The 15289-nt window shown below is 42.4% G+C and overlaps 1 protein-coding gene across 1 annotated transcript; it reads right to left on the reverse strand.

Annotated features, from left to right (window-relative positions):
* Positions 1 to 15077, reverse strand: LOC145403943 (uncharacterized). The gene is made up of 4 exons (XM_080275545.1): positions 14783 to 15077; positions 8180 to 9834; positions 262 to 313; positions 1 to 103 (listed from the first exon to the last, which is right to left on the reverse strand). Exons 1-4 carry the CDS (start codon positions 15064 to 15066, stop codon positions 1 to 3), a joined length of 2094 nt encoding a protein of 697 aa, XP_080131671.1. The 5' UTR covers positions 15067 to 15077.
* Between the last annotated feature and the right edge of the window lie 212 nt (positions 15078 to 15289).

Below are 15289 nucleotides of genomic sequence, written 5' to 3' on the forward strand. Positions count from 1 at the left end.
TTATTGATGGTGAGGAGGTGAGATGAGGGTGAGGAGGTGAGATGATGGCGTGAACTGACGGCGAGGGTATGAGATAAGGTTGAGGGCATAAGATGACGTATGGCTGTGAGGTGAGAGTGTGAAGTTTTAATGGGGGTGAGGGTGTAAGGTGATGGTGGTGGTGTGAGGATGTGAGATCAAGCGAAAGTGTGAGACATGGTGAGGTGAGGGTGAGACAAGATGAGGGTGTGAGATGAGGTGAGGGTGTGAGTGCTGACTTACCTGGTATCTTTGAATTCATGACCACGCCTCCTGTCTTCAGCACACTCCCCACCTGCAGACAAACAGATACAGTATTGCATTAGTCAGCAGATCATAGTCAGTCAGTAAGTCATAGTCAGTCAACATGTTGGTTGGTCAGCTGGTCACAGTCAGTCAGCAGGTCATAGTCAGTCAGCCAGCAAGTCACATTCAGGCAGCAGGCTAGTCGGTTGGTAAGTCAGCAGATCACAGTTAGTCAGCAGTTAATCAGAAAGCAAGTTAGTCAACCAGTAGGTCAGTCAGTCAGTCAGCAAGTTAGTCAGTCAGGAGGTCAGTCTCTCTCTCTCTCTCTCTCTCTCTCTCTCTCTCTCTCTCTCCCCCTCTAGCTCAATTGTATCTTCAGCACAATCATCAGCACTAGCCTACTCAGTTATCAGCAGCGCCATCAGCAGCCATCGTTCAACACAGTCACTATTATCAGTTTACCTTTTTTCATCAGTTCACTTTTTTCAGTTTACCTTTTTTCATCAGTTCACTTTTTTGTCTTTTCCGTTGTTTGGAGCCGAGGACGTAGTTTTTTAAAAGCTAATTTTGCGACAATTTTCATCTCTCTCTCTCTCTCTCTCTCTCTCTCAAGAGGTGTCGCTGTATTGTCTCTAATCATCCATATTACATTATCTGTGTTCATATAACAAACTCATGCGTGTTCCATAGGTGTCAAGAAGTGGTTGGCGGAGGGTTAGTGCCCCTCCCCGTAAAACCACTGACTCGAAGACAAACGGCCACCCCTTACTGGATTCTGGCGTCTGGGTGCAGGTAGATAGAACAATATTTTAAGATGTTAACGTGAATGTCTTAGCTCACCTACCGCAGCGATGGGCTAAGCGTTGGGTCTTTTGGTGAATGATGGATGGAGAATACACGAGGTAAAGTTCGTTCGTGACTAGTTTCGCTGTAATATTTCCTCTGATGAAAATAACGAAACTAGCAACATACCATGACTACTGTATCTCTCGTGTATTCTTCATCTAATATTCACCAGCCTGTCACAGTGTCGGGGCTCTTCCATGCCTATTACCTACTATCTATTTCCCACTTCCATGCCTATTACGGTACCTATTATAATTTTTCCACTTCCATGCCTATAAAGTATTATTATTTTCCCATTCACCTCCTCACAGCTATTCAGCACAGCACAAACTTGTCTTATTCTTGTCGTATTTTTCAGTACAGCACGAACTTGTCTTATTCTTGTCTTATTTTTCAGTACAGCACAAACTTGTCTAATTCTTGTCTTATTTTTCAGCACAACACAAATTTGTCTTAACTTGTCTTATTTTTCAGCACGGCACGAATTTGTCTTATTCTTGTTAGTATCAGGGTTGGAAAATTCGGCAGCAACGCATCACAGTCCTCGTATCAGTGGTTAGCTTTTCTAAGACCAGAGAGAGAGAGAGAGAGACCAGTAAGCTAGACATCGAAAACTTATGCACTACTTTTTCCCTGCTCTTTCTGTGAGAAGTAATCATATACGTACGGCAGTTTTCCTGTTGTAAATACCGTTATGATTTGCGTTCAAGACATGGCAAAATTCAGAACTCCCCTTCCCGTGTCCTTCCTGTAGTTCTTTATTCATCTTAACTTTGTCAATTTCTTTTTGTCCAGTTGTAGCTTATTTCACGCAGTAGTGTCAGAAAAAGACAATGCTACGGCTCTACATCCTATCCAAAGCACTTCTTCATGACTGGTATCATATTCTTGAATAAATTTATTACAGCTCGTCATTAAAGATGGAGATGAGAGTTCTAGCTCAGGTTAGAGTAATAGCAGTAGTAGTATTAGCAGTAGTAGTAGTTGTAACTCCAGGTTCGTCTCAAATGTAAACCCACTGGACTACATACAGGCTAAAACTGTCCTGCAATCAGCCATCTTAGTTTGAGGGGATAGGGAAGTTCTGGTTAGAGTAAAATGAGTATACACTAACACATTATACTAATGACTGGGATTTCATGGTAAGTTTGTGTATCCGGGCTAAGATCAACTCGTTTATGGTAACTCACGAGGAGGAGGAAATGGAGGAGGAAGACAGGAGCCATGTTGACGCTTTGGATGGCACTGATATTACTGAATAGTTTATCAATGGTTATCGCTTTATCTTGCAGGTCCCTCTCAAGGATAACACATTCCGCTTGCATGCCTGATAAAGCTCCCTGCCACAGATCGCGACACACACCAGAACGTACAAAAAGTAGATATATGTGTGTTGTACAGTAACTTTGTCAGTACTTAACCCACTATACCCTCATTTTGATCCAGTCCCCCACCACACACACACACACACACACAGCACTATCACCTCATGCACCTTACTGTAAATACAAAAAACAAAACAAAATTTATTAAGGGGTGTCCGATTTAAGTGGTCTATCAGGTTCGCCAACAACAACTAAGTCTTCTATAATTAATTCCTGCTACCACTACACTCTTCTAACCAGCATAGGGGAAGGATTTATAACTGGAGGGGGTTTGAGCTAGGCCTAAACACTTTACCGTGAAGAGTCTTTCCAAAGCTGAGTAAAATTGCTTGGTCGCTACAAGAACAGTGTAAAAATAGCTTCTCTGATGGGGAGGGATAGCAGGTCTTGTCTACTGGCCGTATTCTCGTCTGTTAAGGTTTCTTCAGTCCTCGCTTACCAGTGTATCGGTGTATTTTGTCACTACAACATTCTCATCATTAATATTTAAGTGGTAGTTGAGGCACCCAACCTCCACTCACGTTAGGCACTGCTGCCTTCTAATGACTACAAGGAGTGACAAACAGACTGACTTCTTGTAGGCGAAAAAACTATGTGCTACTGTACCTTGAGTGGTAACCACAGAACCAGAAATGGACTCCGGCTACCTCCAAATGAGGCAGTGGACCCGCCCAATTATATTGGTGCCGCCGCATGAAGGCATCCCTCTCCAGCACCTCTCACTTTGTAACCTCTGCAGACGAGGCAGGGAGGAAAAAGTGATGCTGAACACCATGCAGTATAGATCATCAACAAACTGAAGGGATCAAGACATCGCTGTTTACTCACACTGTATGGCCTAATCTTCCAAGCAACCCACTAAAAGGAAGGTGTACTGTATGCCTGTCTCATGATTAATCTTATCTGTGTTTGAGTGTGTGGCAGCTGAACTGTCTGAAAATCTGATAAGACAAGGCCATTCGTGATCTGATCTGCAATAGGCCATGACATTACGAGGTTCTCTTTGGAAATTAGGCTTTCCAGTAATCTTTTCCTTTGTAATATATTTTGCACAATCTGTTCATTAATAGTTTCTTGTATGTTATTTTTGCCTTTTTAATAATGATATAGTTTACATAAGTAGCAGACAGGAGAATATCAACATGCCGTACGCGAAACACGGTAAGACAGATGGGCAAGGGAGCATCTCATCTCATCACTATGCTGCGGACAGGAGAATATGAATGTGCGGAGATGTTTAATAAAGTGTATGGAAACGAACTTGGAGAATAAGAGGAGGAAGACAAAGTGCGTGATGCAAGGTTGCATGAAAGCGAGGGCTTGTTTCTATCGCTGGTGACTTGTAGTTTTGGAGCATTGAGTAAAATCCCTGGAAAATGAACGCTTAAATGAGTTGAACCACTGAATTGAATCATCCCTGCGTCTGATTCAGTATTTAGAGTGTTTCTTCATCACGATTCGAAACTGATTAGTGAGCTTGGATATGAATCGTGGTGAACGAGCTGTTTTGTTGTGACACTGGATGAACCTAAGTGACTTAGGGATGAACCTCGAGATATTGGGTCCCCGTCAATATTTTCAGAAATACAAGATGACCATGATGTATTCGAAATTAGTGCTGTAAAAAAGAAGATAAACTAGAAAAGACATAATGTTGTGGAGAGATCTTATTTTGGTGGATGTTTGCTGCATTCATGAATGAATTAAAATGGCTAAATATGAAATTACAACTCACAAACTCCAATTGCCTAAATCAAATGCATTCAGTAAATTAATACAAAAGCATCCATGGAAACTTGAGTGAACGAGAAACCGCAAGACAAGCACAATTGTCCCTGGTATATATTTTCATCGTCACTCAAATTTCGGCGGGAACGGCGTCGTCAGTCGGTGACGCGGAGTAGTTTCGGGCGGTTATGTTTCTGTATCGGTGCTCATCCAGTGTTTAACGGTTGAATTATGACTCGGTGGAGGCATTCAAAGCAGTTTGCGGTAAGGAGAAGAGATACCATATGTGAGAACGAGCTAGTTCAAAGGAATGAAGGTAAATATGGCTGAGATTTGGTAGGAAATTCGTTGTAGTCGAAGCTTCGTTATAACTGCGTCTCTTCAGTCTGGCTGCGCGGAATCTCTATCTTTGTTCGGTTTGTTTTCATCTGAGGGAACGAAGCTAATCACACAACTTAACTGAATCGTAGTTTAAAATATGTGAGCCTTTGTTATGAGAAGAGTCGCCGTGATTACTAGTCTAACAATTCAGTCTTACTACATTTGGGCATCAGCTGAAAAGGCGTTGTGGGTCTTTTAGATGAAAACAAGCCGACTGTAGTTTAAAATGATATTATTTCATGTTTCCATGTGTTAAGATTTATTAATATGCATTTTGGAAACTGCTAAGATTTCTTATCCCTCATTTTGCCGTTTTGTTACTTAGATCTAATTTGTACTTTATTCACATACATTTTATTCATCACCAGTCTGGTCGAATGCCAGGATGTCTTTAGTTACGTAAGGGCTTATACCCAATGCCCGTAAGTAACTGCTAATATGTTGAGTTTATATTTGAAAGTATTGGTTAGCTCAAGCGAAAATTAATGTTATTTTTGAGCACGGGAAATGTTGTGAAGAATGAAAGTATTAGTTAGCGCAAGCGAAAATTAATGTTATTTTTGAGTGCGGGAAATGTGAAGAATTAATGAAGTCTGGCATCAGATTTGGAGTATTAGCTCGCTTACAAAAGAAGTTGGACAAGATCTTCGGTATATTTCCCACTCACATACATCGTAATAAGGATCAAATATCATAATGCATTTATAATATTTAGATTCAGGGAACATAGCTTGAATGTAGCTGTCATGGTTAGGTTAGGTTAGGTTGTGTTAGGCTTGGTTATGGCCGGTATTGTAGTTAGTTTATATCAATAACATGCAGGATAATGACGTGTAGCCAAATGGTTAGAGTAAATAGCTAGGGAAGAGATGTAACACAATCTCCATAGTTACATAACATTTGAGTTTTAATAATGAGTAACTTAATTACGAATTTCTGCAACGTTTCATACTTGTCACCTTGATAATGGGATTGTTTATAAGGGGAAGTAATGCTGTGTTGTGAGTGGGAGTTCCTAGATTTCCACCTGCTTGGACATTTCAAAGTAAATACCGGTACATATTTCAGATGGGTTACCTTCAGTTCTCTTTGCTCCGTCTCCTGGGTGGTAGGCATGTATATCCCACACAAGAAACTCTGAACTTAAGAAGACATCATGCAATTTAAGAGTTAAATAAGACACGCCAAAGTTATGTTTGTATTTATTTTAACATTACACAAGGTTAAAAGTACTTGAGATGGTATATGTTTGTGACTTATAGGGAAGGATAACATAGCGTGTCAGTTATGTTCGTTGTTTTCACCTATGTATGAGGAGGACTAGAAATAGTTTAGTACGGTATGTATTTGCCTTACAGTAGGGATTTAAAAAACATCGATATCTTTTCGTATTTATTTGAAAAAGATAAGGAATGTCAGTCTTGTTTATATTTGTTTTACGTAAGATGAGATATACGAGAAATACTGGGTGAAAGTATTTTTGTTAACTTTTATAAAATCTTAGCTACAAGATCGGTGTTTGTATTGTTTGACACTGCAGTTATATGAGTCATTATTTTGTATTTTAACTTGATATATTACCAGATTTTTTTTTCTTTTTTAATGCAGTAGGTACACAAGAGATGGTGATATGTGTTCTGATCTGGAGACAATATTACCAGAATCCAGATCAATATCTGTTTTTATTTTGATTGTGCGTACTGTCCCCGACTGCCGAATCCGCCTCTAAACAATAGTTTTTTTAATTTTTTTATTTATTTATTTTTTTTTTTTACATTTGCCGGGGCCTGTGATGATGTGTGCAAGATTATTTAACTGCTGGCCTTATTATTATTATTATTATTATTATTATTATTAAATCTGTCGTTTGTCGTGGTCCAGCAGTAGATCATCAGTTGGTTTGGAAATATTGGTTATCATCATCATCACAGCAACTATTTTCCACTTTTTATAAATTTGCTGTTTAAATTCGTTACCAAAAGGATCAGAAAGTAAAAGTCACCTTTTATGAGGTGACAGATTGAGCTGAGCTGCAAATTTGAATGTTGACGGAATTATTTGTACCCTACAGGTGTTGTGAGACTGGCTAAGCAAATGAAGCACATAATGGGGAAGACAGACAGGGTGATCCATATACTACACCTCCCAGTTCTTGTGTTGTTGCGGGACGGCTCAGATAACCATCATCATTTGCAATATTCCTTATACAGTATAACCCTTCCATGCTAAATGCCCCCTTCTTCTTCTTCTTCTTCTTTTTTTTTAAATATATATCTGCTGATTGCATGGTTGATTGTAGTGTGTTTATTCTAACCTGACAAGGATTCCAAACCCCATTCACTTTGGTTAGGGCCAGGTGTAGTCAGACTGGACTGTTGATTTGCAAGTATCCAAGGTCATTCATTCCTACCGCATAAGATTAATCGAATTTCATGCAATTGCGACTTTGTATTAAAGATGTGTGTGGCCTGGTTCCATCAGATGAAAACAAACCGACTATGGCAATTTCACTAAGTAGGCAACCACAATATCTGCGCTCCACACCAGCAGACTGGAACACACAACACAGAAGGGGCAATATATGGACCACCCTATAGGCTATATGTCTTACGGGTGGAAAGGAAATATGAAAAGCTTAATAGGTACACTGTATTTATATATTAATCGACACTTTCTTCATAGTTCTCATTTTGTGTCAGAATCCTACTCGCCATGTGTACTATACCCTTTTTACTCTAACTTTGCCTAAAATTACCATCTCGTCTTGAATGCCGAGTTGTAACAGTAGATTAAAAACAGAATATGATGCTAGTCACAAAAGTAGTGGTGTGGAAAGGAAAGAGCCTTGGCATTATCCATTTCTGTCACTGAGCTTCGTAATATAAGGTAGGCCTACAGAATAACGATATAATTTATTCTAGGCTTAGGCAGCAGAACTTTAGTGGTAAATAGGGTTACGATGATAAGTACCGGTAGTATAATGGGCATATATTAATATTTGGAGAACGATAAGCCACTCCTGTGACGGAAATAGTCTGCTAGTTGCAAAAAAAAAAAATAATAATAATAATGATAAAGATTTCTGTTGTCAGTAAAGTTAATTTTCACCCACGGAGACCACAGTGAACTAGTCTACTCATAATACTGTTTTATGGTAATGTGGAACAGATATAAAGAATAAGAATAAAGTTAATATTTCTCATGGCCAGAATGGTTAATTGGACGGGCGTAATGCTTGCAGTGCAGTGACTCTCTCTCTCTCTCTCTCTCTTACACACACACACACACACACACACACCAGACGATTTTACTCATCTTTGGAGAGAATTCGAACTGGAGAGGTTGTAGATTAACATTCATTAACCCCTTCATCACAATAGGTCTTCCCGTAAATTAATATTGTGATCTAGAGCTAACAAGAATAATAGAAACTTTATTATATCGGACTGAAGGACTTAGCAAATCCAAAAGTCCTCAGCAAATCTAATAATCCTCCTCAAGTGTAAAAGTAGAAGTACTAGAAGGTGGATCCACAGAGAGAGGGACTGAGAGGCTGCATTTCCCTCCCCTCCCACGCTCTATATCCTCCTGTGTCTTAGTGTTGTCTTTACATTTTCTTGACGCACCCTTTGGTTCTTCAGCCATTGTATTGTCTTTACCCTTTCTTGATGTACTCTTTTCTTCTCTGCCCCGTGACCTAGAACTGTCTTTGCCTTTTCTTGTCCCCTTCTGCCCGTTTTGACCATTACTCGCGTGGTGTATCAGGTTGTCATTTTCTTCGCCTTCTTTGGCTCCACTTCTCCCACACAACTCACTGTTTACGGCTGGATCTTTAGTGTCTTTTTGTTCACCTTCCCATCTATCACTTTCCCCTTTCCTCCCGTTACCCAGACATCGTTTTTTAGTGTCATTGTTTTCACCTTCCCCGCTCCCCCTTTTCCCGTTACTCGCACTTTGTATTACAGTGTCATTTTCTTCACCTTCTCCAGTACCATTTTGCCTACACTGCCACACATTCTTTAAGTCTGTGCCATTTTCCTCACCTTCTGTACCCTTTTGCCACCCATTCTGCATTTGTACCTCATTTTCTTCATCTATAGTACCCCGTTGCCACTCACTCAATCCCCCCTGTATGTCACTTAGTTCCTGCCCGTCACTCAGTTCATCGTCGCAGTCAGAGGCTTGTTGGAGGTGCTTTAGAGGGTTGTGATTATCCCGGCTTTCATAACTCCCTCCCACCGCCACGCTCTCCTCCGTATCTTCAGGCGGAGGGACTACAATTATTGAGGGAACAGCTTGAGGGACTGGTTTGGGTTCGTTCTGATCAGCAGGGGGATTGGAGAGACACCGTTCTGCTCCCAGGAATTGGATGCCTGAGAGGAAGCTGCTTGTCGTGCGTGTTCTAATGCTGGTGAGGAGCTGAATGGCCTGGACGCGGAATGTGAGGTTGAAGGCTAGGACGGGGACGTGTGTGAGATGTTCCACCAGGAGTAGGATGTTTGCCAGAGCACGGAACACCTCCTCAGGGTAAGGTCCGTGGCAGTGGTGGATGTTTGAAGCGTATAGGAGAGCGTGGAGGGCGATGGGTAGGGTACAGGCTAAGAAGGTACCTGAAACAGCCAGGGTTATGTAGATGCTGGACAGAGCGTGTCGGCGTGAGGCGGAGGTGGCTGCGGCGTTCTGTAACCTCCTCGTGACCATTCCGACGACGATGCTGGCGTTGAAGACGAGGACGAGTATGACCGGGACCGCCAGGACAACCACGCCTCGCAACACCCACCACACCGTCTCCTGCCACGTCTGCTCCCTCCCCTCTCTGTGCAACCCGTCCCATATCAGCCACCTCCCTCCTGCACACCCTCTCTCAGCCTCCTCCCAGGCTCCGAAAATCTTCCCCTGGCGCCAGCAGACCACATCAACGTCCAGGAGATGCCTAAGATGGATGCCAACGCAGAGGAATAGAGTTAGAGCCAGTCGCAGGTACACCACTCCCTTCCCTTGTGCCCTCCTGAAATGCTCCCACCACCAGAGGGCGAGGAACCTGTCATAGGAGATCCACAAGATGAGGTAGAGCGTGAAGGTTTGTAGGATGTAGAAGGCGGTGAAGGAGGCGTGCGCGAGGTAGAGGGCGGCGTTGTAGGAGGGTAGATGGCAGCCGTTCAATGTTAGGACGGTGGGTATACTGGCCAGGAGGGTCAGGACGTCGCATCCCACTAGCACGACCAGATACCTGAGGACCAAAGTTAAGATACGTACAGGCTACGTAAAGAAATTAGTACTATAGAGATCTGTGTAGCTAAGTAAACAAGGCAATATAAGGAATCTGTGGATATTATGGAAATCAACTTTGTCTATTATTAGCCCAACCTTACTATATTTCCTACTGGTAAACGGTAGGTAAATCGTTATCATTATCTTCATTCTTGTCGTCATAATCGTCATCATCAGTATCATCCTCATCATCCATATATTAGCCATCATCATCATCATCCTTGTCATCCATTTATTAGTCATCATCGTCAGTATCATCACTATTTTATCATCTTATAATCCTCCTAATAAAACATCATAATCACAGCTTTATCAATAATGTAGGGTAAGAGAAAGAAACAGGAACAGGAAAGAAAAAAGGTAGAAAGCTAAATATCAACGGAGTGCCTAGAGCAGCGCACCGTATATGCAGGCCTTTTAAATTCTCGGCCTCACTTCACAGGCATGATTTGAATTATGTAAAGAAGTGGCGTCCACAGATATAAACACACTAGACACGTGCCCATAGAGAAATTTGTGGGTCCAGTTTGCTGTTTGTAAAGTCACAAAATGTATCTTTAATGTATATATATATCAATCTATTGCCAGACGCCTCAATCCCGTTTGGGGTGGCCACAAACAAATCGCCTGCAAGTCGCCCTGTCCCCTGCCATTTCACTCCCCTGCTTCCAACTCACACCCCCCTCTCTCATATACCTCTCCACCCCATCCCTCCATCTCATCCTCGGCCTCCCCCTCCCTCTTCCCCCCTCCACCTCACTCACATACACTCTCTTCGTCAGTCTTTCACCCTCCATCCTCTCCACATGGCCAAACCACCTCAGTATGTTCCTCATAACGCTTCCTATCACATCCACATCCACGCCACAACGTTCCTTTATATCCTCATTCGTTAGCCTGTCTCTCCATGTGACTCCACAGGCCCCTCTTAAATAACTCATTTCCACTGCTCTCACTCTTGACTTGTGTCCTTCCAACAACGTCCAAGCTTCACTTCCATACGTTAGAGTTGGTATCACATTACTGTCATGTAGTAACTTTTTCACTTCCATGCTCACTTCCCTGTTTCTTATCACTGCTTTCAAAGAACCAGCAACCTTTCTTCCCTGCTGTACCCTTTCAAGCACTTCACCCTCCAAACCTCCACCCTTACTCATCACACTACCCAAGTACTTAAACGTACTCACATTTTCCAATTCCTCACCATCCAACCTCGCTGTACATTCACTGACTTCACCTCTCTCAAAGACCATCACTTTACTCTTCCCTACATTCTCCTTTAGATTCCGTTTCTTACACACTCTCCCAAACTCATCCACCAAGCCTTGCAGCTCCCCTTCGTCTTCACTCAACAACACAGTATCATCTGCAAACAACAGTACAGGGAGTTTCCAAACACTATCCTCTCTCACCAGGGCCACTCCAACATCCACTACCCTACCTTGTACCTCTTTTATTACCCCATCCATGTACAGATTGAACAACCATGGAGACATGACACATCCCTGTTTCAACCCAACTTTCAAAGAGAAAAATTCACTTAGTTCACCATCCACACGCACTGCAGCCTTCGCACCATCTTACATACTCTTCACAGCATTCAACAACTTCCCATCTACTCCATATATTCTTAACACTTTCCACAATCCTTGTCTATCCACCCTGTCATATGCTTTCTCCAAATCCATGAAAGCCGCATATAACTTCTTTCCCTTCTCTAGAAACTTTTCCACTAAAGATCTAAGACTGAATATCTGATCTACACAACCTCTTCCCTTCCTAAAGCCTCTCTGTTCTTCTCCAACTAATTTCTCTGTTCTTTCTCTAACTCTGCCAATAAGTATCCTACCATACACTTTTCCTATTATACTAAGAAGACAAATGCCCCTATGATTACCACACACTTCTTTTTCCCCTTTTCCTTTGTACAAGGGAATAATTATACCTGACTTCCAATCCTCCGGGACTCTACCTTCCTCCCAGGCCAATCTGCACATCTTCCACATCCATTCTACTACTATCTCTTCCCCATGCTTCAGCATTTCACCACACACTCAATCAATTCCTGGGGCTTTCCCCGATTTAACTTTCTTCATTGCTTCCACAACTGCTATCATACTGATTTCTTCCTGTCTTCTCACCTCCCTCCTTCTCCCAGCCATTCCCTAGCCACTTATACTCGCATTACTTCCATCCTCTATGTTCAACAATTCCTTAAAGTGTTCTCTCCATCTGCTCACTTTTTTTCCCTTCTCCACTAGTAATCTACCATTTTTGTCTTTCACTCCCCTGCTAACTTCACTTCCACCCTGTTTTACTCTTTTCACCTCTTTCCAGAACATTTTCTTACAGTCCCTCCACTTAACACTCATATTCCTTCCAAATTCCTCATCCACTCTCTTCTTACTCTCTCTTACTAATCTTTTCACCTCTCTCTTTCTTTCTACATATAACTCTCTCTTCCGCCTCTCAACTTCTTCCACGCCCCTATTTCTCATCCATTCATTGTATGCTTTCTTCTTTTGTGCCACAGCCTGTCTCACCTCTTCAGTCCACCACGCTGTTCCTTGCACCCCCCTCCATCTTCTCTTCCTTCCACACACCACATCACATGCTGCACATATTTCTTCTGTAAATATCCTACACACACCTTCCACGTCTCCCATCTGCTCCAATTCATATTTGCCCAATCGTTCCTCCACTTCTCTCTTATACTTTGCCATTTTCTCATCCTCTTGTAACCTTTCAACTCTCCTTGCAACTACTCCTTCCTCTCGTCTTTCCCTTCTTCTATTCCTCCATCTGACTTGAATCCTAATTCTGGCCACGGTGGTCAGAAAGTCCACTCCCCCAGCTTCTATAAGCTCTTGCATCCATTACACATCTTCGCATCCTTTCATCCACACACACATAATCAATCATTGCCTTCCTTTCATTCAGTTCACCACCCACCCTTCTCATCACTTGCCATATATACCTGTGGATCATTTTATGCCTGAAGAGGGTATTGGCTATCACCAACCCCCCCCCCCCAGCACAAATGTCCACTAACGCACTCCCATTCTCATCTATCTCAGCAGGCACACCCCACTCACCAACTATTCCATCCACCTTCACATTCCCGACTTTACCATTCATATCACCGATCAAAAACACTCTCATTCCTTCCAAACTTTTCCATGCACACTTCCACATTTGTCCAGAACTCTTCTCTCACTCTTCTAGCACGATCTTGCGTTGGCGCATACACACACACAATCGCCCACATTTGTATTCCAACTTTCAACTTTACCCACACAATCCTTGACCCAACTGATCCATACTGTCTTATGCTCTTCTTCCATCTTTTACTGACAACTATACATACTCCTTCCTTTGCCCTCTCATTCTTGTCTACTCCTGCACATATACCCCATCCATACTCCCATTCTCTCACACTTTCTCCTCTCCATTTTGTTTCAGTTATTCCACATGCATCCACTTTCGCACCCTCAAGCACCTGGACAATCTCTCTCTCTTTCACCTCATCATTCGCTCCCCTTACATTCCACGTTCCTATAACCATGTCCTTTGTCCGGTCCTTGGTCGTCATCGTTTGGTCAGTCCTTATCCGAGACTCATTGTTCGTTTTTTTAGTTAGTTGTTTTCCGGGGAGGGACACTAACCCTCCGCCAACCCTTTTAGTCGCCTTTTACGACAAGCAGGGATACTGGGGGAGTATTCTTGAAAAACCCCCCTATCCCCAGGGGTATTATTATTATTATTATTATTATTATTATTAATTAGTGTTGTTCTTGTACCATACCCTAGAACTCGACAGATATTGACCGCAGGACGTGAAGGCATTATTTTTCGAAGGTCACACGATTAATTTTGGCCGTGCTTTTGCAAGCAGTGTAAAGTTCGAAGCTTCGTTATCCGAAGTCTGTCCACACAACAAATATACAATGGCTCCCACCGTGTTCAGAACGTGTACAAGATTCGAGGACCTACAGTTCACTTTTCCTGGCTTCATAATCTGAGAGTGCTTATAGTGATTATATATATTGTTTTTACGTTACCTGGGCCTAAAATTGCCATCTCTCCATCTTGAAGGCTGAGGTGTAACGGTAGGTTAACACTAGATTATGTTGCTGTATCATTTCGCCTTAACTTGGTCTAAATTTTCATCTTTTTGCAGCTTATTTCACGTAGTTGAGTGGCAGGAAGAGACAGTGTTATGGCTCTGCATCTTCTCCATAGCACTAGCATCATATTCTCTTTACTGCAACCACTCAACATTCAAGATGGAGAGGGCAATTTTAGGCCAAGTTAGAGTAAAAGGAGTATGGTTACGAAGAAGTATTAAAGACAGTAGAATCGTAGGAATACCGTTTTTTTTTTCTTCTGCCATTGAGCTACGTGAAATTAACTCTAATAAGACAAAAATTTCCTCCAGGCTAAGGTAAGTGAACTATAATCAGGCACCGCTACACAAAGGGTCATATTTCGTCGGCTCCCTTTAAGAGATAACGTGATAAAGAAGAGGTGTTAGAGACTAAGGTTTATGAGGCTTAGTAACACCTCCTATCAGTTTACATATTTTTTTTTGTAGCGTTGGTATTTTCTTGAATGTACTGTATCCATTGCCTGTCGAAATAAGAGAGTAATAAGATGTAAGATGCAGAATAAGTAGTTAAGGAAGATGTGCTACGCCTAGGAAACGGGCCAAAGACATGAGAACTGTATGTGTAATAAGCTGTGATATGCAAAGTAAATCGCGAAGGAAGAGGTGCTTTGAAATCTTATATGTGCCGTCTAGAGTAAGGGCCAAAGACATGAGAACTGCGTGTTTATCAGTCGGTATGATGCAGAATAACTCGGTCAGAAAGAGGTGCTACGAGCCAGAGATGAGAGCTTCTACTGACGTGTTGGCCGGTCGTATCCTCATGGGCTGTCTTGTGAGAAGGTAGAGGCCTATGGTGTTGATGAGCAGCCCCGTAGCCACCACCACAGGCACCACCATCCCGTAGCTCACCCTCAGTAGACTCAACACCCCGGCCTCTTCCTCCAGCACCCTGTAGTCCTCGTGTATATCATGTACATCTATACCGCTCCTTCCTATACCTGTACCCCCGCCTCCTATACTCAGGTTGTCTCCTGTATCCGCACTCCTCTCTGTTATACTTGTGTTGTTCCAGTCTACACTCATATTGTTCCATACCCCACTAGCGTTGTACCATCCTACACCTAAACTACCCTCCTCTGCACTCACATTGGTCCATGGTACACTCAAGGTGGTTTCTCCTACACCTGTTTCTGTACTGGTACGCATTACACTGATATTGTTCCATTCTACACCCAGGCTGTCCCATTCTCCATTGGTACTATTCCCTGGTACCCTCGTATTGTTCCATCCTGTACTTACACTACTC

The sequence above is a fragment of the Coenobita brevimanus genome, chromosome 62 (assembly GCF_032717465.1).
Source record: "Coenobita brevimanus isolate Jiangsu-jjx chromosome 62, ASM3271746v2, whole genome shotgun sequence".
Taxonomy (NCBI): Eukaryota; Metazoa; Arthropoda; class Malacostraca; order Decapoda; family Coenobitidae; genus Coenobita; species Coenobita brevimanus.